The sequence below is a fragment of the Dreissena polymorpha genome, chromosome 4, assembly GCF_020536995.1.
Source record: "Dreissena polymorpha isolate Duluth1 chromosome 4, UMN_Dpol_1.0, whole genome shotgun sequence".
Lineage (NCBI taxonomy): Eukaryota > Metazoa > Mollusca > Bivalvia > Myida > Dreissenidae > Dreissena > Dreissena polymorpha.
The window spans coordinates 14095734-14120824 of NC_068358.1; the positions used below are offsets into that span (position 1 = coordinate 14095734).

A 25091-nucleotide genomic window follows, 5' to 3' on the forward strand; every position below is an offset into this window, starting at 1 on the left:
CATTCCGTCCGTTAGATGGCCCCAATCCTTGTGCGGAAAATAACTCATGAAGTTTTCATGGGTTCAAATGAATCTTAACATAATGAAAGAGGGCATTAAGTGGAATGGCAAATTAATAGACCCACACATTTAACACTCTTGTCAGGAATTACAAAAGTTATTGCTCTACAGCAGGCGTATTTACTTTATATTGAATTAAAAAAAAAAGATAAACTGTGTACATTGATAAAGGACATTTGAACGGATGCATAGTACAATAATCACAATTTCCACATTAGTATTTGCTCCTAGGTATTTTATTCAGTTACTGACATGTGCTTATATTAAATAAGTCAATTTGTGTGTCCAGTAATTATGCAATAGTTTTAATTAGCGTAAATGAGCCTTATACCTATAATGATACATGTTTTTTATTCAGTGTTGTTGCTCTTTGTAAGTTGTTCGTGTGTTAAAATGATTGTTTCAATGGATCTAGTGTTTTAATAAAGCATTGAACATGAAAACTACAATCATTTAAATACCTGTAATTGTCCTATACATCTGAACTGCTAGAAAAAACAGCTAGGATCATTTGAAAATAAATGCGTGTGTGTGTATTTCGAAGAATATGATATACATTCTCGCCTGTGGCTTCATAATGCAGGGCGTCTGAGGATTCGTCATGTACTGGCGCCTGTGGCAAAATTATTTTGGCGCCAAAGGCTGCATTATGGGAGGGTCTAAGGCTGCATTGTGTGGCGCCTGGTGCTGCATTATATGGGCCGCCTGTTGCTGTATTATGTGGGGGCCTGATGCTGCATTATGTAGGCCGCCTAAGGCTCCATCATGTGGGGCGCATAAGGCTGCATTATTTTGGGCGCCTAAGGCTGTATTATGTGGGGCGCCTGTGGCTGCAATATGTGTAGCATGATGCTGCACTATGTTTGGCGCCTGAGGTTGCATTTTGTGGGGCGCCTAGGGCTGCATTATGTGTGGGGTATGATGCTGCACTAAGTGTGGCGCCTGAGGCTGCATTTTGTGGAGCGACTGAGGCAACATAATGTTGTGTGCATGAGACTGCATTATGTGGGGCGTCTAAATCTGCATATTGTGTGGCGTCTGAGGCTGCATTATGTGGGACGACTGAGGCTGCATTATGTGGGCGTCTGAGGCTGCATTATGGGGGCGCCTGAGGCTGCATTATGTAGGGCGTCTAAAACTGCATTATGTCTGGTGACTGAGGCTGCATTATGTGGGGCGTTTGAAACTGCATTTTGTTGGGCGACTGAGGCTGCATTATGTAGGCGACTGAGGCTGCATTATGTGGGCGTCTGAAGCTGCAGTATGTGGGGCGCCTGAGGCTGCATTATGTCGGGCGCCTGAGGCAGCATTATGTGGGGCGTCTGAGGCTGCATTATGTCGGTCGACTGAGACTGCATTTTGTGGGCGTCTGAGGCTGCATTATGTGGGGCGACTGAGGCTGCATTATGTGGGCGACTGAGGCTGCATTATGTGGGCGTCTGAGGCTGCAGTATGTCGGGCGACTGAGGCTGCATTATGTGGGCGTCTGAGGCTGCATTATGTGTGGCGACTGAGGCTGCACCATGTGGGAGTCTGAGGCTGCATTATGTGGGCGACTGAGGCTGCATTATGTCGGGCGACTGAGGCTGCATAATGTGGGGCGTATGAGTCTGCATAATATGATGCGCCAGAGATTGCATTATGTAGGGCGCCTCAGGCTGCATTATATGGTGCGCCTGATGCTGCATTATCATTTAATGTGGGGCGATTGAGACTCCATTATGTAGAGCGACTGAGGCAGCATAAGTTTTGGCGTCTAAAGCTGTATTATTTTGGGTGCCCGATACTGCATTATGTTGGGCGCCTGAGGCCGCATTATGTGGGCCGTCTGAGGATGAATTATGTGGAGTTTCTGATGTTGCATTATGTTGGGTGTCTGATGCTACATTATGTGGGGCCCCTGAGGCTGCATTTTGTGGTACGCCTGAGGCTGCATTATGTGTGGAAACTGAGGTTGCATTATGTCAGCCGTCTGATGCTGCATTATGTGAGGCACCTGAGGCTGCATTATGTGGAGCGTCTGGGGCTGAATTATGTGTAGCGCATGAGGCTGCATGATGTGTACGGCATGAGGCTGCATTATGTGTAGCGCCTGGGGCTGCAGTATATGGCGCCTGAGTCTGTATCTTGCGGAGCTGCATAATGTAGGGTTTCTAATTTTGCATAATGTGGGACGCCTGAGGCCGCATTATATATGACGCCTGAGGCTGCAATTTATGTGGGGCCGGTGACTTCATTATGTGGGGTCGTCTAAGGCTATAGTATGTACGACGCCCTCGGTTGCATTATGTGGGACGCCTGATGCTGCATTATGTGGGCCGCCTAAGGCTGCATTATTTGAGGCGCTTAATTAAGGCTGCATTACATGGGGCGCCTGAGGCATCATAATCTAGGGCACCTGGGGCTGCATTATATTGGTCGACTGATGCTGCATTTTGTAGGGCGCCTAAGGCTGCATTACGCGGACCTCATGAGGCTGCATAATGTGGGGCGCCTAAAGCTGCATTATGTGGAGAGCCTAAAGCTTCATAATCTAGGGCGCATGAGACTGCATTATGTGGGGCGCCTGAGACTGGATTATGCGGGCCGCCTAAGGCTGCATTATTTAGGGCGCTTACGGCTGCATTCATGGGGCGCCTGAAGCTTCATAATCTAGGGCATCAGAGGATGCATTATACTGGGCGCCCGAGGCTGCATTACGTGGGCCGCCTGAGGCTGCATTATTTGGGGCGCCTAAGGCTGCATTATGTGGGGAACCTTAAGCTTCACAATCTAGAACGCCAGATGCTGCATTATTTGGGACGCCTGAGACTGAATTATGTGTGGCACCTGAGTCTGCATTATGTGACACGCCTGATGCTGTATTATGTTGGGCGCCTGTGTCTGCCTTATTTGGGCGCCTGAGGCTGCATTATGTGTGGCACCTGAAGCTGCATTATGTGGGGCACCCGATGCTGCATTGCGTGGGGCGCTCGATGTTGCATTATGTGGTGACTCTACCTAATTAACTAACTAGACTCGCGAAAGTTGGGACGCATTTTGAATTGAATAAGCAATATTAAGCTTTTAGCTGGTAAAAAAAGATATGCATTTGTAATGTTTCCATATTTGAAATTTAGAGCCCGTCGCTTCTTACTATTCACATTCCTGTTAATAAAAGGCTTAGTTGAATCCTTCTTTATAAACCCACACCCTTTCTCAAAATTTAATGTATCATGCCTTTATAACCATGTGCGTTTGCACCCTGACCGCCCTTATTTTATGATGGACCAATCGACGGATAGGAATATCAGACCCAGAGGCCAGACATTTCTGTAACGAGGCCTTTAATTAATTAATCAACTGGTCGAATGTTCGATAAAAAATCACCTTTAGTTTTGTATTTAAGGGCTGAATGGAGTATTGCTGAGTGGTATGCGATTGATGATTCAAATATTATGTTGGAATTCATGGTAATAACATATTCAAGTCTAAACTGTACGCTGCAAGAAAAGAACGGTACTATGGTAATTCTTAAGCGATGCTAGGGTAACATGATAATGATGTATGGTGGTAAGATGCGATCTACTGACATTTCTTTGGTGATTTTTTACTACAAATTGTCTAAAGGGGATATCTCAGGTAAGTGATAATGATAGTTAAAGAATACGACATGGGGTTCATCTAAGATCTATCAATAAACAATAAGCAAACAGATCTATGGGTGCATGACATGCTTGAAATGCTCAAATGAGCCGCGTCACGCGAAAATGGGTCTTATTACACATGCGGCCAGCGTAGCATCAGACCAGCCAACGCATCGGCGCAGTCTGGTTACGAATTACATTGTCCGCAAATGAGACTACGAAACATTACGTGACTTAAAAGCGGACAGCGTAGCTACTGACCAGGCTGCACGAGTGCATTAGCATAAGAAACCATAGGAACCATTTTCGCATGACGCGGGTCATATTTACGTGCATGCATGTGAGACCAGTTTAAATAGAATTTGTCCCCCATCCCCTCTCTTCGGAAACGTTCCTTTCGTCGCTGCTCTTGGATTAGCGGTTATTATCATCAATGTGTTACAATCTGAATTTTCCTTTAATAACACAAGGTAAGAAACAAACACATATATATCCAATATGTTTCTATTATAAAACGATAAACTTTCGAAGCATTTTTCCAACATTTCATTTAATTCAGATAATACAATTTGAATTTGAACCCTGTCACGTAAATGTGTTTCATTAATAGCCTATCATGTGAGTACTGAGTCTTAACAAATGCATCTCGCCTGGTATCCGAAAACGTTTCAGTTTATCATAGTTATATGTTACTAGAAATGTTTTGAACCCGGGGTTTTGAAAATAACATCGCTACACAAACACAGCACACATACATTTTGATCAACCCTCAGGAGTGAAAAAGTATATTTAAACAGACTTATTACTGCGAAATATCATTTCGTTTGCACAGAGTACGTTTGTATGAACAATTTGAATGAAAATGACAATTTCAGTGATGTTTAACTCCTTAAACTCATTAAATTGGGTGGTAAAACCATATTTATCGTTGAAAAGTCACCACATGATGATTCCTTTACTTTTTTGCCGAGTGTACTTATCGTCGATTTTATCCGAACAACTCCGAATACGCCTTGTCACACTTCCTTGTTACATGGAAAAGTAGAATGTTCCAACTATAACAACAACACTTTAAAGGTGAGATTGTGTGATAATATTAAATAATTATTGTTCTTAAATCATTGCTGCATTAAAATGCACGAATTAATTTTAGTAAGTTATTTTCCGTGTTAAAAATACTAAATAAATCTTTCTTGTTTCGCTTTCCATTAAGAAAGCTAGAGGGGCACCACTAGGGTAAAAATCTGTGCATGCATTTTTCTCTGGTTTTGAAAGTGGTATTTAAAGATGATATTCTATGTTTTGTATACATAGTCTGTTTATAAGAATGTTTACATTAAATTATAATGTATGTACTCACACTATTTTTCAACTTGATTGTATGAGATATGAGGTTATTGAAAAGAAATAGTTTAATTTATTCTAATTTGTTTTTCAACTTTCTTGATGTGGCCAATAGCTAATTGGCTTGATATTACCCTTTCCCACTTAGAAGCAGAGTTAAAATGGCTTTGTGCAAACAGCATAAAACCAGAACAGCCTGCGAGTGACTCGCAGTCTGTTCAGGTTTTATGTTGTTTGCTGCTCATCAGTACCCAAGGTTTTGGAGTTGAAGCCTTAAAAACTTGAATCTAGTAAGAAAGGTCTTCAATTAAATATAACTTTCTAAGGGACTACAAATGCTTGAAAATACGTATCTAAGTGGTAAAGGGTTAATAAAAGGAACATGCATTTTGCTATAAAATACTTCTGTAGTGAAAGCAGGTCACTTCCAACAGCCTTGCTGTTGGGCTAGCTCTTTAGCGACGTGGTTAAAGTGTCTGACTACCACTCTGGAGGTCCTGGGTTCAATCCCCAGCTTGAGCTCAGTATTTTCACATTAATGGCGACAAGGCAAAAAAAGAACTGTGAATGCTGGAATGGGTCTGGTCTGAGCTGTTTAATGGTTTCTGGGAGGGCCATGTGGATGCAAGACATGCTGTAGCGGGCAGGTTTGGGTCTTGAAACATTAAAAGGTGTAGGAGTGTAGTGAAATAAGGTCACTTCCAACAGCCTTGCTGTTGGGCTATGTCTTTAGCAACATGGTTAAAGTGTCTGACTTACCACTGTGGAGGTCGTGGGTTCAATCCCCGGCTTGAGTTCAGTATTTTCACATTACTTCTTTATACTTTGTCAATGACATTATGCCGTTTGTTTAGTTATTTCTATCAAAGAATATTGGTGTAATCATTAATTATAAATATTAATTAAGATAACGTCATCATCAGTTAATTCGAGCAGATAGCAATTAAGTAAAAGAAGAAAATAAGTTCACTTGTTTGATTGTTTAACTTCAGATTATTGCGCAAGTACTTTACCATGGCGACAGCGTTTGCTGACAAGAAAGAGAAGATTTTAGTGGCAGCCATTGATTTCGGCACCACTTACAGTGGCTATGCTTTTTCATTTAAGCATGACTACCAGTCAGGTAAATTTTTGCTTTGGCTTACCATAAACCCTTATTAATTTAAGAGAAATACTGTATGTTCTATAATAATAGCCCCAGAGCTTTAACATTTTCCTAAGGCAAGGTTTGGTAGATCTTTATTAGGGGTTAAAATAATGTTTTTTTATGCCACTTCATGTATAAGAAAATTCCAATAATTTGACTATGTAGGCTAGTATTGATAAATTTCAGTCAAAGATTGACTTTAAGCATGTATTTGAATTATCAATTGTGTGAGTTTTTACGTATTCTGTATTTTTGAAAAAGGGGGGGGTATTCATTAGTGAGGAATCATTTATTAAGGAAATTTCTGCATGTTAGGTTGTTTTGGACTAGCAAAATGTGGGTAAAAAGCCAGCCAGGTCATTTATTAGCCATATTCTGTCTAATTGCTAAACTTGCTTTCAATAACCCAAACATAAGCCCACTAATTATAATTTGGTTACCCAACACATTTGATTATGAGATTTTATTTAAAAGTTTCCTATGATCAGAAAAATTGGCATTAATGTATGATTTATATTACATTTCCTTTAAGGAATTTTTCAATTTTAATACTTAATTTCAGTATTTTGGACACTTATATGCTACATAAACTAAAAAAAGCAAAACTAGACATTCAGTATTTTAAAAAGAGATTTTAGTGTTTCAAAATTCTGTATTTTTAACTTATTTACAGAGTGATTTTGTCAACAATTGAATTGTGCATCTTTATATCCTCTTTTTGAAATTGAATATTTTGTTTCAATTGCAGATCCAGCTAAAGTGTCAACCAATCAAAATTGGGTAGCCGGCTCAATGTCTCTAGTTTCACTAAAAGCGCCTACAGTGGTTCTGTTTAAGGCAGACCAAACATTCCATAGTTTTGGCTACGAGGCGGAAAATAATTACTCTGAGCTGGCATTAGATGATGAACACCAGAATTATTTTTTCTTCAAGCGATTTAAAATGAGGCTTCATGGTAAAAAGGTAAATAATGCATCCCCATGCTAATCCGATTAAAACATTATAAAGGACAAAAGGACAAAATAACCAATGGTGGAAAGTTTGTGTGAATTAATACTAGTTGTGTTGTTTTTTGCAATAGTTTTGGTTACGGAAATGGAAAGGTACCAGGCAACCATATAGCTTGATATGAATTGCTTGATTTGTAATCAAAATACAAGTTTGTAACAAAGCATAGTTTATTTGAAATAGATGTACACACACTTAACAAATGTTTAAACGTGAAACATAATTATGATGGATAGAAATGGATTTAAAAAAAAAATTAATATCCATTTCAGCATTAAAAATCAGCTAATTAAATATAACCCGAGTAATGCATGAAGTACTAAATATATGCCACATATTTTTAAGAAAAAAGAAGAATCATTTAGACCATGGTGAAGCTGCAAGCCATTAGAAAAAAAATCGATATGGTTGAGTGTATTTTATTATCTTTTAAAACATGTATATTCACAGATTCAGCGTGACATCGAAATCGATGATGACTGCGGTCGACCCATGAAGGCAATGGTTGTCTTTTCTGAAATTATTAAATATTTGAAACAGCACTTGTTGAAGCTGCTTGAAACTCGTGGTACTGGAGTGGACAATAAAGACATCCACTGGGTCCTCACAGTTCCAGCCATCTGGTCTGATTCCGCCAAACAGTTCATGCGAGAAGCTGCCCAAAAGGTAATTTTTCCCAAACTTTTAAAGCGTAGCTGCCGTGAGTTACAAGTTATTAGTCCTCTAACGGTAGAATAGGAGGAGACTATAGGTTTACCCTTGACTTAACTGTGTGTCCTCAATACTGTGTGTTAGTAATTTGGTGTGTCTGTTGGCATAATTCCAAAAAAGTACTGACGCGGTATGTGGATAGAGGGAATTTGCATGTTATTTCAGTTTTTTCGTCTAAAAAAAAATGTGGTTGCTATGGATACGGAAAAAGTAAAAGACTAAAATCTGAATCCTGCAATAACTTCAAAATTGCTCAAGATAGTTTGATGAAAGGTGGTATGTGGATAGAGGGACATATGGGGTATATGAGCATCATTTCATTGATTTGTTTTATGTCTGACAAAAATTGTGGGTACAGAAATAAGTGAAAACACACATCTTTATCATTCAAAAACTCAAAAATTACTTAAGCTAGGTTGGTAAAACTAGGTTTGTGGAAAGAAAGCCATGTAGGGAATTATTTCAGTTTTGTCCGTCTGTTTGTCCAAACTTAATATATGCATGCTATTTCAATTATTTTGTCACACACAAATTTGGGTTGTTATGGTTATAGAGATAATTAAAATAAGTATCATGCCATTACTTAAATGTACTAAAGCTAAATTAAAAATTGTTATGGGCATCCTGTTCTTACTCCAACAACATTTACCAGGCAGGACACTGCTGTTTTGTCTGACAACGCTTTTATGGTGTTTATTTTCTTGTAAACTATGATAATGTTGCTACACATTTTAAGTTCACAACTGAACCTATTAAATTGTACCTATTGAATTTGCCTTTAAAACCCCCCACTTCATATGTTTCTAAATAACATAATGTTTTTAATTCACCTCAATGTGAGCTATTTTGCTCAGTTAATGACTGGCATTGTTTGGGGAGATGTTGTGGGCATGAACTTTTCTCTAAATCTTGATGAAAATTGGCCTGAGCCTTTAAACCTTTATCTTTCAATGCAGGATTTTTTTCCTTGGGAGGGGGGAATACATGCCTAGCCTTTTTATTGGGGAAAACAATGGAGCACATAGCCAGATTTATGTATTTATGTTAAAATCTAATTGAATCATTGGCAGTTTTAAGAACTATAAATATACACACTTCTGTTGTTGTTTTGTTATTGGAGTATTTATTGCAGTCTAAATAAGTGTATTTAATATGTTCACCTTTCAATATCTTCCATTTCACCTCCATGCCATAGCAGTAAACTGGATAGAGTGACAACACAAATTAAAACAATAATGAATATGCATATGAATCTGATAATACAAAAATCAGCTAGCATATAGAGCATGCTGTATTGATTTGTCTTTTTCCATTTTCATGTGATGATTTTGTAAATTGTTATTTTGATAAAATATACTTAACTTCAGTTTACTAACATTGTGGTTTCCATGAAACACATTTGCTGTGTACATTTATACTAAGTATTTGTTGTTTTTATCTAAAAAATATTCTTGATTGATGGTACCGTGCAGCTTGTCAATCTCTTGTAATTATATGTGATATATGATGCCCCTTTTAAATTCGATTGGTATTCGTCATTTTTGCACAGAATCATAATTTGGTTCGCAATTGTCTGACATCTTGTAGTGATGATGTATTGCATAGTAATGTACAAAAAAAAATCTATTTATCTGACCACATTTGTGAACCAATAGTAAAGTCTGTAGTCATACTTCTGATACAATGAAAGCTTGAAGCTCCGCTAGCCATTGTGGAAAATTCCTTTCATTTTGCAGATATGCAAATTAAACTGTGTAAACTAGTTCATGACTGCACTTGACCCAATAAATTCAAACTTTGTCTGGACATGTATTTTTTCCTTTGAAAAGGCATGATCCCCCCCCCTTAAAAAAACAACAACAACAACCTTAAAAGTCATGTTTCTCAGGTTTGAAATATACAAGCCATGATAGCCCACTTATTAGCTCTCAGAAATTGAACCTTTTCCCCTTGAAAAATCCCAATTAACAACTATTTGCAGGCAGGTATTGATGGTGGGCAGTTGTCGATAGCGCTGGAACCAGAGGCAGCCTCTCTGTACTGTCAGCTGATCCCCACTGACAAGATACATGGTTCTGAGGGCGCCAAGTTTCAAGTGGCCACAGCTGGCACCAAATACATGGTGATTGATCTTGGAGGTACATTTAGTTTTTTTTGCTTCAAAAACCATCTTCTTAACTGCTTTGTGGATTTTTATGCCCCCGGTAGGGTGGCATATAGCAGTTGAACTGTCCGTCAGTGTGTCAGTCAGTCTGTCCGTCCGTCCGAAAGCTTTAAAATTGGCCATAACTTTTGCAATATTGAAGATAGCAACTTGATATTTGGCATGCATATGTATCTCATGAAGCTTCACATTTTGAGTGTTGAAAGGTCAAGGTCATCCTTTAAGGTCAAAAGTCAAACAACAAAATCCAAGGGAAGTAACAAGCTTTTAAGGGAGATAATTTCTATTTTATATCATTTGGCAGGTACAGATCATTTTCACAAGGGAAGTAATATTTTTTTAAAGGATATAATCTGAAACAAATTTAAAGGTCAATGTCATCCTTCAAAGTCAAAAAATACAATCCAAGGGAAGTAATAAGCTATAAAAGGGAGATAATTTCTAAACCTGCCAAATGATAATATTGAAATTTTATTTCAAAGCGGCGCAATAAGGGGCATTGTGTTTCTGACAAACAAATCTCTTGTTTTAAACTCCACCGGAATGATTCTTGGGTGACCCTCTTTATAAATTGTTTAAATCCTCAATATTTGCTGTTTATGTAGGTCATCAAAGCTCAAAATAGATTCTTAAAATGGAAAAATCTCGAAAATTACTACGCTCAGAGATTAAAAACTGTTAAGTGGTCCTCGACATTGGTTGTTTAAATCATGCCCCTGTGATTGAAAATGGCACCACCTAATGGTCACATGCTTTATTTAGATTTATGTAGCAAAATAGCTTAATAAATCTTCTCTAAATTGGATAATTATTGGCTTGTTACATTTTATGGTGGTCCTTTACCAAGAATGCTGAAATTATGCATGTGGGGTCAACATGTCCCGTCCTGGGATAATTTGTTTCCCTAGATAAATATAGTGAAAGATCTCTTCTCAAACTGCAATTTAGGCCCTTATATGAGATTTGATATATGGCATGTAATATCTAATGGCAGTAGGGGACCACATGGTATATACAGGCTTAAATAGAAAAATGGCATTATTTTAGATTGTTGGTTTGTAACATCATACAAACCCCACCAACAGAATTTTTTGTCTTCAAAAAAATTAGTTCAAGTCTTTACTATGTGGTCAAAATTGCACTGCCCTAACTTGGTTATCTTATTGTACATAAATAGTATTACAATGCAATTCAAGTTAGCGATTCAGTGCTATCATGGCCCTCTTTTTCCTTTGTTCAACTTATGTTTTGTATAATATAGTGTGTTTTTTTCACAACAGAAAACTGTTAAAAAAGCTGTTGTCTTTTAGGTGGCACGGCTGACATAACTGTACATCAAAGAATGACGGACGGTGGGCTCAAGGAACTACATAAAGCTAGCGGTGGTGCATGGGGTGGTACAAAGGTTGACGAAGAATTTTACAATATGATTATCAAGATTATAGGTGGACCAGTTTGGTCCAAATTCAAGGACGAGAACACGGCTGATTACCATGACTTGCAGAGGGAACTTGAAACCAAAAAACGCACAATCACCCCTGAATCCACTGGGAAAATAACAATTAAAGTGCCTGTAAAAATTGTGCAGACATATGAAAAGGAATCTGGAGAAACTATTGATGAAGCTATAGATGGATCAAATTACAAGGGAAAAATTAAATGGCTCAGCGACAAACTCAGGATCGATGCAAATGTGTTTCAGCACCTTTTTAAGCCATGCACAGATCAAATAATAGCCCATGTCAAAAGTCTTCTTCAAGACCCACAAGTCAAAGATACAAAAATATTTCTTATGGTAGGTGGATTTTCCGAGAGTGCCATGTTGCAGAATGCAGTAATGAAGGCATTGCCAGATTGCAAAGTGATCATTCCAGATGAGGCTGGTCTTTGCGTTTTAAGGGGAGCAGTTATTTTCGGTCATAAACCAGTGTCGATTACGTCCCGTGTTTCAAAATACACCTATGGTATTAACATATCACCCCCATTCGATTCAACTATCCACAAGGAAGACCACAGGGTATCTGTAGGTGGAGTTGATCGTTGCCGTGATATCTTCAAACGGTACATCCAAGAAGGTGAGACCGTCAGAGTAGGCGAAGCTAGATCGGGAAAGCATGTCACGCTGAAGTCCAATCAGAAAGAAATGCTGTTGAAAATCTTTGCATCACCAAAACGTGAACCGATGTTCGTCGACGAGCAGGATTGCGAATACCTCGGCAAAGTTGTTGTCAACCTTCCAGATAGCGAAGACAAGATTCGTGTTGAGGTGAAGATGATGTTTGGAGAGACGGAGCTGACAGTGGAGGCCCAAGAGTTGTCCACCCACATGAAGTATCGAGCATACTTTGACTTTCTATAGTGGACTTTACATTATTATTTTACTAAATAATTATAATAGTGTGCGTGTATAGTATTATGTGTGTGTAGTGAATAGAATTACAAATCATATTAGACTAATTCCTTTAAGCTTGACTATTTATGGATTATTTTTAGCTGTTACTACCCAATCATTTGTTAACATAATGCTGTGTAATATAATGTAAATATAATAAAAGTAATAATAATATGACACATGACACAATTATTCAGATTTCTTTAATGCTCACAAGTGGGGTCATCTGAGTAGCATCAACATTACAGTTTTAAAAATTACCATCACATGACTTTTCATTTACAGTACCCCACCCCAACATAACATAAAAAAGGCAGCGGGTGTGTACCTTCAGGTTCATGTTTTACGTATTATAGAATGATATTCCTCAAATGTGCATGTGGGGCCATAATGTAAGATAAAGGTCCAAAAATGTACATTTTACTATCATATGGAAAGAAATTTATTGGCACATCACATGTGTGTTAATGATAGAAGTATAATTTTGTAAGAAACATATTTCATGATAACATGTTAATTATGTTCTCCATCACTCCATCACTCATGTGACATCATCATTTTCTTTGAGAAATCTAGAGGCCATATTAATTATTCATAAACTGATATGAAAAACAGTTCAGAACATTTGTCCTAATAAAACCAAATTCAGAACTGGGTCATGTGCAGGCAAAATATAGGTCTGTGGTTTAATTTGAACAAAGTTGAATATATTCACAGAACAGTTTTTTGGGAAAAGTTTGGATATCCTCCAAAAAGTTCAATTGTTTAAATCCGTGGCTATTCGGGAGTTTTAAAATTATTAAACTATAATCATGCAACTAAATTGCCAATCGTTGTGTGATTTTCTAGTTCACAGTGATGCTTATTGGCTGAACCTCTATATTCCTACAAATCATTCTGCTCTGTTAAAAAACAGAAATGCTAGAGAGCAGACAATTTTTCTTATTTAGCTATTGGTGTTAGTTGTCCTTCGTAATAATATATCTTTACAGTTAACTTTAAATATTTATGTTGCGACTATGAACTTTTTTGAACTTTTTTTGCGTCTTAAATTTAGTTTTGCAACATTGGGCCATTATTGCCCTTTTGTTCATTATTTAAATTTGTATGATTTTGATGATTACTATTGTTTGTTTTGTAATGTTTTTATGCCCACAGCGGGCGGCATATAGTTTTCGCACTGTCTGTCGGTTTGTCTGTCTGTCCGTCTGTCCATCCGTCACACTTTTCGTGTCCCCTCTCTAATTCAAGTAGTTCTCATCCCATCTTCACCAAACTTGGTCACAAGTTTTATCTAGATGATCTAAAAGTTAAGTTTGAACATGGGCCATGCCGGGTCAAAAACTAGGTCATGGGGTCACTTAGTGCGTTTTAAACATTCAGCATGGTGTCCGCTCTCTAATTCAAGTAGTTTTCATCCGATCTTCACCAAACTTGGTCATAAGTTTTATCTAGATAATGTCTAGGCCAAGTTTGAACATGGGCCATGCCGGGCCAAAAACTAGGTCACGGGGTCAAAAACTAGGTCAGGGGGGTCACTTAGTGCATTTTAAACATTCAGCATGGTGTTCGCTCTCTATTTCAAGTATTTTTCATCCGATCTTCACCAAACTTGGTTACAAGTTTTATCCAGATGATCTCTTGGCCAAGTTCGAACATGGGCCATTCCGGGCCAAAAACTAGGTCAAGAAGTCGCTTAGTGCGTTTTAAACATGGTGTCCGCTCTCTATTTCAAGTAGTTTTTATTTGATCTTCACCAAATTTAGTTACAAGTGTGAACATGGGCCATATCTGGCCCAAAACTGGGTCACGGGGTCACTTAGTGCATTTTAAACATTCAGCATGGTGTCCGCTCTCTAATGCAAGTACTTTTCATCCGATCTTCACCAGACATGGTCTCAAGTTTTATCTAGACAATCTCTAGGCCAAGTTCGAAACATCTACAAACTGGAGCAGATGACATAGATAACAAACAACAAAATCTAAATATTGAAAACCTGTTATGCAGCAAACTAATAGTTTACTAAAATAAAGGCGATGTATATCTCAAAAATATTTACACACTTATGCTTTTATGTAGTGACAAAGTTACAGTTGGGGGCATCCGTGTCGTGTGGACACATTTCTTGTTTGATAATTGTAAAGAATCTGTGATGCAATTATGTATGTGCTATTAGGTAAGTTTTCTTTTATGTATACTTTAATTATTATCGTGTTTTGTAGTTAATTTCTATAACACTTGCAAGACAAACAATCACATTCATGAACTATTTGTGTGTGTCTGTTTTTGGATATTGTCTGTAAAGTCTTGAGTTTTTAACATTTAGAGCTCAATGTTTCTGCATGTGTTAAATAATCAGTGTTTCTGCCATATATCAGGCTAGCACTTTTGTATGTGTGAAATATGAACAATGTAGGTTATCCTGTCCTAGCTATATATACATTGATATGAACATGCACAGGAGAAGTGTTTATACACTATAAACCTACACTTATCATTTAAGAATTAATTCTTAAATGTTGTGAAATTTGCAAATATTTTTCTCAAACAGAATAAACATACGAGTTATAGATTGTATATATTGTTCTGTGTATTAAAATTGAATTTTCTTTAAGAAACCTAAGACTTTAGTTTAAAATTGTTTCTTTGTATGTCTTTCAAACAGGCTTTTTAACGATTTTTCTCGTTTTTTTACACTCACTGACATAATTCAAGTAGATAGGTGACTTTTTGGCAGCCCATCAAATTATCTTTTTCAGATGATTCTTTAGCAATGAGTGGGATGAAATCAAACCAAATTTCATAACGAAGAGAATGTGCCAATACCCTCAGCAGCTGCTTGTAACAAATAAAAGATATTTTGTATGAAACTTTATTTTTTTTTAACCCTTTAAATTCTCAGCACTGCTTTAGTGATGCACAATTCATGTCTTTTGCAATATCATGGCTACTTCTGAGCAAACTACTGAGTTGACGTCAATAAAAAAATTATGAAATGAGCTTACTTGCAAAGCGGTGTGCATACTACCAGCACAATTCTGGGACTTATAAGTATACATTTATTTGTTTTTGAGAAGTTTTTCTTACTATTAAACTTCCTGTTTTTGAATGAGACTTGAAAGGTCACATGGATACCAAGAGGAAGATTGTACATTACTCGGTTGTAGTTTTTTCAGAGTTATGGAACATTTTTAAAATATCACGTAGTGTGTCATTTTTTACCACCTTCAGTCATAAATTGTTTTTGCAACTCCATGCTGAGATTAAAGAAACCTTTTATATGATTTGTAAGTCATATTACAAGAACACTATAAATCATTGAGTGTTCACATTGTTATGAAATTTAAAGATTTATGAAATTGTTTTATTTATTATGCTCCCCTTCGAAGAAGAGGGGGTATATTGTTTTGAACATGTTTTGAACATGTCGGTTGGTCCGTCCGTCGGTCGGTCCGTCCACCAGATGGTTTCCGGATGAAAACTCAAGAACGCTTAGGCCTAGGATCATGAAACTTTATAGGTACATTGATCATGACCGGCAGATGACCCCTATTGATTTTCAGGTCACTAGGTCAAAGGTCAAGGTCACGGTGACTTGAAATAGTAAAATGGTTTCCGGATGATAACTCAAGAATGCTTACGCCTTAGGATCATGAGACTTCATAGATACATTGATCATGACCGGCAGAAGACTTCTATTGATTTTCAGGTCACTAGGTCAAAAGTCAAGGTCACAGTGACTCGAAATAGTAAAATGGTTTCCGGATGATAACTCAAGAATGCTTACGCCTAGGATCATGAAACTTCATAGGTAAATTGATCATGACTGGCAAATTACCCCTATTGATTTTCAGGTCACCAGGTCAAAGGTCAAGGTCACAGTGACTCAAAACAGTAAAATGGTTTCCGGATGATAACTCAAGAATGCTTACGCCTAAGATCATGAAACTTCATAGGTACATTGATCATGACTGGCAGATGACCCTTATTGATTTTCAGGTCACTAGGTCAAATGTCAAGGTCACAGTGACTCGAAACAGTAAAATGGTTTCCAGATGATAACTCAAGAATGCTTACGCCTAGGATCATGACCCTTCATAGTTATATTGATCATGACTGGCAGATGACCCCTATTAATTTTCAGGTCACTAGGTCAAAGGTCAAGTTCACAGTGACTCGAAACAGTAAAATGGTTTCCGGATGATAACTCAAGAATAATTAGGCCTAGGATAATGAAACTTTATAGGTACATTGATCATGACTGGCAGATGACCCCTGTTGATTTTTAGGTCACTAGGTCAAAGGTCAAGGTGACAGTGATACAAAACTTATTCACACAATGGCTGCCACTACAACTGACAGCCCATATGGGAGGCATGCATGTTTTACAAACAGCCCTTGTTTTCTCTGGCTTTTCATAAAGAGATACTAATTATATCATTGGTAATTTAATTGAAAGGAATAACAACACGTCAGTATGTTTGCAGTATTTTTATTTGTTTAAGATAGGTTGGCTATCAATAAGATCGATCTATTCTTATATTTTTTTAACCAGGTTTTCCGAAGGAAAAAACTGGTTATTAGATTGGCGAATGCGGGCAGGCTGGCTGGCTGGCGGGCAGGCGGAACAAGCTTGTCCGGGCCATAACTATGTCGTTCATTGTCAGATTTTAAAATCATTTGGCACATTTGTTCACCATCATTGGACGGTGTGTCGCGCAAAATAATTACGTCGATATCTCCAAGGTCAAGGTCACACTTTGAGTTCAAAGGTCAAAAATGGCCATAAATGAGCTTGTCCTGGCCATAACTATGTCATTCATTGTGAGATTTTAAAATCATTTGGCACATTTGTTCACCATCATGGGACGGTGTGTCGCATGAAAGAATCTCGTCAATATCTCCAATGTCATGGTCGCCACGACTAAAAATAGATTATTTTTAAAAACAAACTTACAAAGGGGGTTAATTTTGTTTGTTCATTTCAAAAGTTCAGTTTGAGTTTTCTCCCTTTATCAGATTTTTTTTTCACAATGAAAACCTGGTTTTGTGACAATTTTGTCCCTTGTTCATCGTGTTTTGTTTAAATTGTTGACATGGCGATATCTCTGTAACTATTGCTGGTATACACTGATGCCCGTAAAGTCATCATGTAAGGTAATTTGGATATCAAGGCCCTTAAATTACCTGCAATCTAGCAGGAAATGACCCTCATATGACCCTTATATTGTACTTAGGAAATGCATGTTTAAATTCACATTTTCTGAAACGATGACATTTAGTCCATTGAAGTTTTAAATGTAACGTGTCTTAGCATCGTTATTTTAGGTCACTTTAAGATCATTTAACACATACAAAACACAAGGATATTCTATCGTGCTGTCTTGGAACATCTCTTGTACAGATTTGTAAGCATTAGTTGATTAAAATTTTGATACAATTCCTTATGATATTTAGTCTGCTTGACAAAATTTATTAGGGAGCATCCATTATGTTAACTTATAAGATTGCTTATTTGCTTTGTGTTAGCTTGCCAAAACATCATTAGGATACAACCTTTCTTGATGATTAAATAAAAGATTGCAAAAATATTAATATTAAGTACTTTTTACTTAAAATTTTCTGAGAGATTGTATATTATAGCCAACATATTTTATGGAAGAATGTATGTTGATATTTTATATTGCAGAATGTATTTGTTTCTTTAGAAGAATGTTGATAATTCAGATGAAATACTTTGGAGACTGTGTTAATAAATAAAAAATATGTTACTTTTGCCTGCAGTTAAGTCTTTAATTAACCATTCATGCCAATAGGCTCATTGAAACATGACTGATAACTTGTTTTGAAAACAATACTGTGTAAAGGCATACTAGGGAGATGGTATAAGATAAATCTTATAACAGGACATGATGCCAATAATACTACAATTTTATTGTAAGCCAATAAAAGACAATGTAATGGGATGCCAATAATAGTAAATGTAATGGGAAGCCAATAATATATATTCGTATGGGAAGTCAATTTAGCGACAATTTTATTGATAGTCAAAAATAAACAATCTGAATCCAAGAAAAGACAATATAATGTAAACCAAATAATAGACAATGTCGTGGGTAGCCTATAAAAAAACAATGTCTTTGGGAGCCAAATATTGACATCATGTTCTTGGAGGCCAAACATACATATGCCCCCCAAAAGGGCTTAGAACTAGTGACCCCGATTTCAATGGGGGTCATCTACTGTCCAAGGCCAATGCACATGTGAAGTATCAAGCCAATAGCTCAATTCAATGATGTGTTATTATTCCGAAATGATTTTCCCACTAATTGTGACAGTGACCATGACCTTTGACCTAGTGACCCCAATTTCAATAGGGGTCATCTACTCTCCAAGGTCAATGCACATTTGAAGTATCAAGCCAATCGCTCAATTCGTTGATGTGTTATTAATCCGAAATGATTTTCCCACTAATTGTGACAGTGACCATGACCTTTGACCTAGTGACCCCAATTTCAATAGGGGTCATTACTGTCCAAGGTCAATGCACATTTGAAGTATCAAGCCAATCGGTCAATTCGTTGATGAGTTATTGATCGGAAACGATGTTCACACTTATTGTGACAGTGACCTTGACCTTTGACCTAGTGACCCCAATTTCAATACGGGTCACCTACTGTCCAAGGCCAAAAACAGGAAACGAACTGGTCTACCGACAGATACACCGACGGACTGACCGACAGACCGACCGACATCCAGCAAAACAATATACCTCCTCTTCTTCGAATGGGGGCATAACAAATGGAATTGAATTCATCTTTGATGGAATGCAATAAATTGACCTTAAATGGAATTTCATGAAAACAAGCTTTAAAGGGATCTTTTCACGCTTTGGTAAATTGACAAAATTTAAAAAAGTTGTTTCAGATTCGCAAATTTTCGTTTTAGTTATGATATTTGTGAGGAAACAGTAATACTGAACATTTACCATGGTCTAATATAGCCATTATATGCATCTTTTGACGATTTTAAAACCTAAAAATTATAAAGCGTTGCAACGCGAAACGATTTAATAATTTGGAGAGTTTTGTTTTTGTCGTTAAATTTTGTGAAACTACGAAGATTGCTTATATAAGGTATAAAATACTTCAAGTATATGTACTCGGCGGAATAGCTCAGTAGGCTAAAGCGTTTTTACTTCAGGACTCTGGCAGGACTCCAGGGGTCACTGGTTCGAAACCTGGTCCGGGCAATGTTCTTTTCCTTTTTTAAATTTTATTCTTGATTTTTTACTGGAGCTTTTACGATCCAATGTTTACATTTATCGATATAAAGCATTTAATGAATAAGTTAAAAAATGCCAAAATCTGTGAAAAGGCCCCTTTAATAAAATAACTTAGATGACCGTAAATAAAATATGTTAACCTCTATGTTATTACCAAACACAATATGGTTTATCATTCTGTTTTCAACAATTGAAATCTCTTAAAACAGAAGATCATGAGATATATGGTGTGTAATATATATCGTTTTTGCGGTCGTCAAACAACTTTGTTTTAATCATGATTATGGGATTGACATGTTCCGATCCTAGGGTCACTTGGTGCCCTAAGACAACAAAGCGAGTTTCATAATCATATCCTGTTCTGAAACAACAAGGTAAAAAGCTGTGATATTTGTTAATGTAGCATCAGATCATGATGCATATGAGGGAAAATGCCGCATCCAACAAATAAACTTATTGTGAACTAAACTTTTTCCACATTTCGACATGCAGACTCGTGGGAATCAGTGTATCTGTGTATGGCTACCGCGAGGAACTACATGTATATATATTTTTTTGTAAATAGATTATTTGATGTTTTTATAGACATTAAAATACGTCAATCTGATTGGACATTTTTGGGAACACCTTTGCACTGGGATTAAACTAGGTCATACGTTTAAGTGCCCATAGTTTCATAACATGTTAGTAAAACAAGAAATATCTTTAAAAAAGATATACGGCGTAAATAGTTTAATGAATGAGATCAAGGATAGCGAATGTCTTTTTCTGTGCAGTTCTTAGCTGCATCACACGCAGTACGGGATGTTACGGGGAGTTTTCGCGGCTTATTTTACATTATAACATATTGCTGGTCATAAACCTATAGATACAAAACAGAAAACCAAAAGAAGAATGGACGTGAAATTTAAACATATGAGTCAACCGGCCACACGAGAAGTATCCGTATTTATAGGCGCGTTCTTCGAACAAACCTGTTTTAGTGGTTTGTCGGGCATTGCTATTTGATTCGATTATTAACAGTATCAATTATCATCGTGCTAATGCTTACAGTGATATTATGGGCATTTTGCACTGTTGAATTGAGCTGAAAAGAATTAACAGGTCAAAATAGTTAGTTAAAATGTGGTTACTGATTAATTATCTGCAACTCACCTTGCTACCAGTTGTTTATAAAAATATATTTTATATTCGATATTCTTACGTGACCCACCCAGTCCTGTAAGCTGAAATGATCCGTAAAACAATTTCGTGTCTTTGTGTCGTATGAACAAATCTGCACTAAAACTAAATTTAGGTTCAACTCGTAAACGCATGATCAGTTGTCAAACGAAAGTACGGTTGATATTCAAATGCATTATTTTTCTCTTTCTGGTATATTGTTTTAGTATGATGATGCTGCATTAATTAATATAAGTGTATATGAAGTAGAAACATCAAAAATAATCAACGGTTGCGATAGACACCTATAAACTGTTACATGCTCATAATATCACTTTAGTACATTAAGCAATATGGACGAATAATTATTGTTAAATTTATCAACAATAATATTTATCATTGTATTGTTGAAAACACATTAAGAATCTATTATTTACATACCATAATTATATTGCTGAATATCTTCATTTAACATATTTCTGGTCTAAAGAAAATTCCAGGTCACCTAGTTCACGGATAGCGTCTTTATTATATAACGATTATTTTACTGGCCGCCAACTCCGGTGATGACCTGTATATAAACTCTGAATGTCCGCGAATTGACCCGATATACCTCGCGGGTTGAAATGCAATGCTTTAAAGTGAGGCCTCGCTTCCGTTGCTCTTTATACTTTTACATGTTGACAGGAATAAGGAAGGAAGTACTAAATATGAGAACATAGCATTTTAAGTATAAACGCTCTTGCGCTGGTAATACTCTGAAAATAAAAGGTGTACGCACAAACTGTATTGATGTCGAGAATTGAGTGTAAAACTGTTCTATCTATTAAGCCTTTTCATTCGAGATAAAATTGTTTCATACAGTAAAACAGTGTTACAAAGACGCGGATATGTTTCCAATGTTCTGGTGGTATACTCAAATCAGCCAATGGAATAAATGAAGTGTATTCATTCGTACCTAGCCGCGGGAAATTTTATTGGAATTTTACTGGACACTTACAAAGGTCAGGCTAAGGTGAAAAGCTGGCTTATGCAGCTTACGCCGAAAAATTCGCTGACAATACCCTAGAAAATACATTTTAAAAAACTTCGTCAGAGGAATGTTTTATTATTGTTTATGCTATCTAAAACTAATCATGCGACATCGCGACATCAGTTCCAAAACAATTCGATACATTTTTGGTTCTCATATTCGTTTGCGTAAATCCTTCCATTCGTAGAGGTTTTCAACTCGGCGTTTAAGCGGATTTTGAAAAGTACCAGGGTTGTAGTTATCAACGCAAAAAAAATTCGCGAAATGTTCAGATTTATGTTCGACCAAGCAAAGCAATTTTGTTACTCTGCATACATTGTTTTGAATCACGATTAAAAGGTTCAAAGGAAAATGAGCCTATGTAAATGTATTCCGATGAAGGTACGTTTTAACAAACGGTACACAATGTCGACCCAGACGACAGGCTATTAGGTTCCATGGTCATGAATGTCTTATTGGTCGTTATTGCAATTTAGACAAGACAATTATGTATTGTCAGTTATTGATGACGTTAAACAATTTCTAGGAGCCCTGTGTGTAAAAATGTAGATATAAATTAGACAAGGATCAACAAAAGCATATGCAAAAAGTTGACGCTGATTAATGCAATCTATAATCGGGCCAGAAAAATGTGAAAGCATACAATGCATTGGTACTATACGAACGAAGAAATAAGGTTTACTGCATTAATATCAGAAAATTAAAATGCTGCACTGGAAAAAGCTGTCTTAAAATTAAATATTGTGTGACATAGTCGGTGGAACACAATAAACGTACACAAGTCCATTGCGGTTTTCATTGCAATTTAAATTGTGTTCATTAAATTCTAACACAGCGTTCTCCAATGTCCGTAAAATATTCTGAAAAACAAGATATTTGCAGAAGCCTAACAACCCGGCCTAACGGCCTTACCAGCAACAACATGTAATTGTGACCTATCTAGTCTAACGTGTACTGACTTTCTCTACTGAAGCATAATGTCATGCAGCATTTTTCACAGTGCAGAACATGAATAAAAAATATAAATACCTTTTTTAAAATCAAACTTTTGAGCGACAGAAAACATAAAGACTACACTTAGGAAAAAAACAATATACGTGAAATGTATTGGCGAATGATGTCGTATGATATGAGTGAAAAGGGATTGTTAGGGCCGGTTACTAACCAAAAACATCAAGGTAGGACTGATGTAAGCCAACTTAATGTGTCAGCATGTTCATTTATAAAGCAACAGAAAATATAAAGTCCCTTAACATGTATGCTGAATCATTACCAGTGGATGCTGCTGCAATAAAATATCTGCATGAAGAAACATTTAAAATGTTGTGATTTTGTTTATATTTATTGCGTTGTTCTGCTGGCGACTCTATGCTATTGTGATTTAAATTTTCCGATCTTTCACTTGACTTGCATAAACGTCTTAATTGTATAGTGTTTAAGTGTTACATGACCTTTTTTTATTTTATAGAAATATAACTTTTAGTGGAAAATAAAATACTTGTTTTAAACAACAGTGCTTGATTATGATGAACCATGCTTCTAGAAATTAAAATTAGTAATTACAGATGTTAAATGTATATGTTTTTGTAATATTATTAACTTCAACGCGGAAGAAACATAAACGTTTAAAAACCTAAAAGTATGAGCATTAGCAGCTTTCAAGTTGAATCGGATAACGTTTAACAAAAGTCCATCGTATGCTTCAATAATAATAATGTTAATATTACTTTTAAAAGAAATACGTTTCATGGTCAACAATAATTCCTGTAAATTCACTGTCCAACGAGTGAAAAGATCTGCATTAACTGATTATTGTGTGTTGGTTCAATTGTAAAAACGTTTAAATCACTAAACTGTTCGGTAAAAAAACATAATGTGGCCGGAATATCGAACGGCTCTTCGTTATTACGATACGATCAGCACTTTTTGCAAACATGTTATCAGCGTTAATACTAGTTATGTTAAGTTTCATCACATATTTGTCCGTTGGGTTCATATCAAACGTACATTTATGATTTGAATCTATATTCAATCAATAATTTATGCTTGTATAACCGCACTTTCACTTCCAAAATCTTTAGGATGGAAATATTTCCACCAGCTGTAACGAATTCACGTTTGATTTCAGGATTAGTACTGTGACTACTGTCATACGATAAAAAGCAATACATTGCATATGCAAAACAGAACAATACAAACAATAACCTTCTCATAAAAATTCCTTGAACTGTAATAGATGCCTTTGAACGATGAATGCATGTCCTTGGGGCTTACACCTGTTTAAAGGCGCGTCACACCTCTAGATTTTAAGTTTCAAAAAATAACTGCTAGTGATTGAACATATTTATTTTATTTTAATTACGCCGCAACCTTGGTGTATATAGGCACTCTCGAGTCTATATCTTAGGAAGAACGTGTACTTGGTGTCCTTGGAATGATCATTAGATTTCTCTCTAAGGCAGGATCGAACCCAGGACATCCTGTTGGAAAGCGGACAAAACATTAATTAACACTTGTTGAATTCCAAATGCGTTTGTATAAGAACCAAATAGAAATATTCATAAGTTGCTTAATCATGTGGTACGGAGATCGTGTATGCGACATAACACATGGTATACTCAAAATGTACAGGCGTGCGTATATGTGTGTGAGTGTTTAAGTGTGTGCGTGCGTGCGGGTGCGCGCGTGCGTGTGTGCGCGGGTGCGAGCGTGTGTGCGTGTTTTGAATATGATTTGTTGATTATTATGCTCCCCATATATATATATATATATATATATATATATATATATATATATATATATATATATATATATATATATATATATATATATATATATAGATATATATATCTATATATATATATATATTTATATATATATATATATATATATATATATACTATATATATATATATATATATATATATATTTATATATATCTATATATATATATATATATATATATATGGGAAACATATAGTTGCCAGTTTGTCCTTTCGCACTTCCGTACTTCCGTACTTCCGTACGGTCACACTTTTGTTACAGTTTCTCATAGCACCTTCAATACTTTACCGATCTCTTTCATATTTGGCATGTAGATACTTTGCATCAACCTCTACCTTTTGATGACGTTTGAGGTCACTGGGGTCAAGGTCACCA

General features: G+C 36.4%; 1 protein-coding gene across 5 annotated transcripts in view; it reads left to right on the forward strand.

Moving 5' to 3' along the window:
* The first annotated feature begins 4671 nt into the window (after positions 1-4671).
* The window catches only part of LOC127877850 (heat shock 70 kDa protein 12A-like), a 43557-nt gene continuing 23137 nt past the window's right edge, over positions 4672-25091 (forward strand). The window contains exons 1-7 of one of the 5 annotated variants that reach the window (XR_008048630.1): positions 4672-4763; positions 6023-6153; positions 6926-7140; positions 7636-7851; positions 9878-10034; positions 11371-16177; positions 16323-18031. Coding sequence is in view for 1 of the 5 variants with exons in the window: in XM_052424144.1 (XP_052280104.1) it covers positions 6045-6153; positions 6926-7140; positions 7636-7851; positions 9878-10034; positions 11371-12419 (1746 nt within the window). In the remaining 4 variants the exon portion in view is untranslated. Of the gene's footprint in view, positions 4764-6022; positions 6154-6925; positions 7141-7635; positions 7852-9877; positions 10035-11370; positions 16265-16322; positions 18032-25091 lie in introns of those variants that run through there. The other 4 variants (XR_008048631.1, XR_008048632.1, XR_008048633.1 and 1 more) reach the window with 4 other exon arrangements.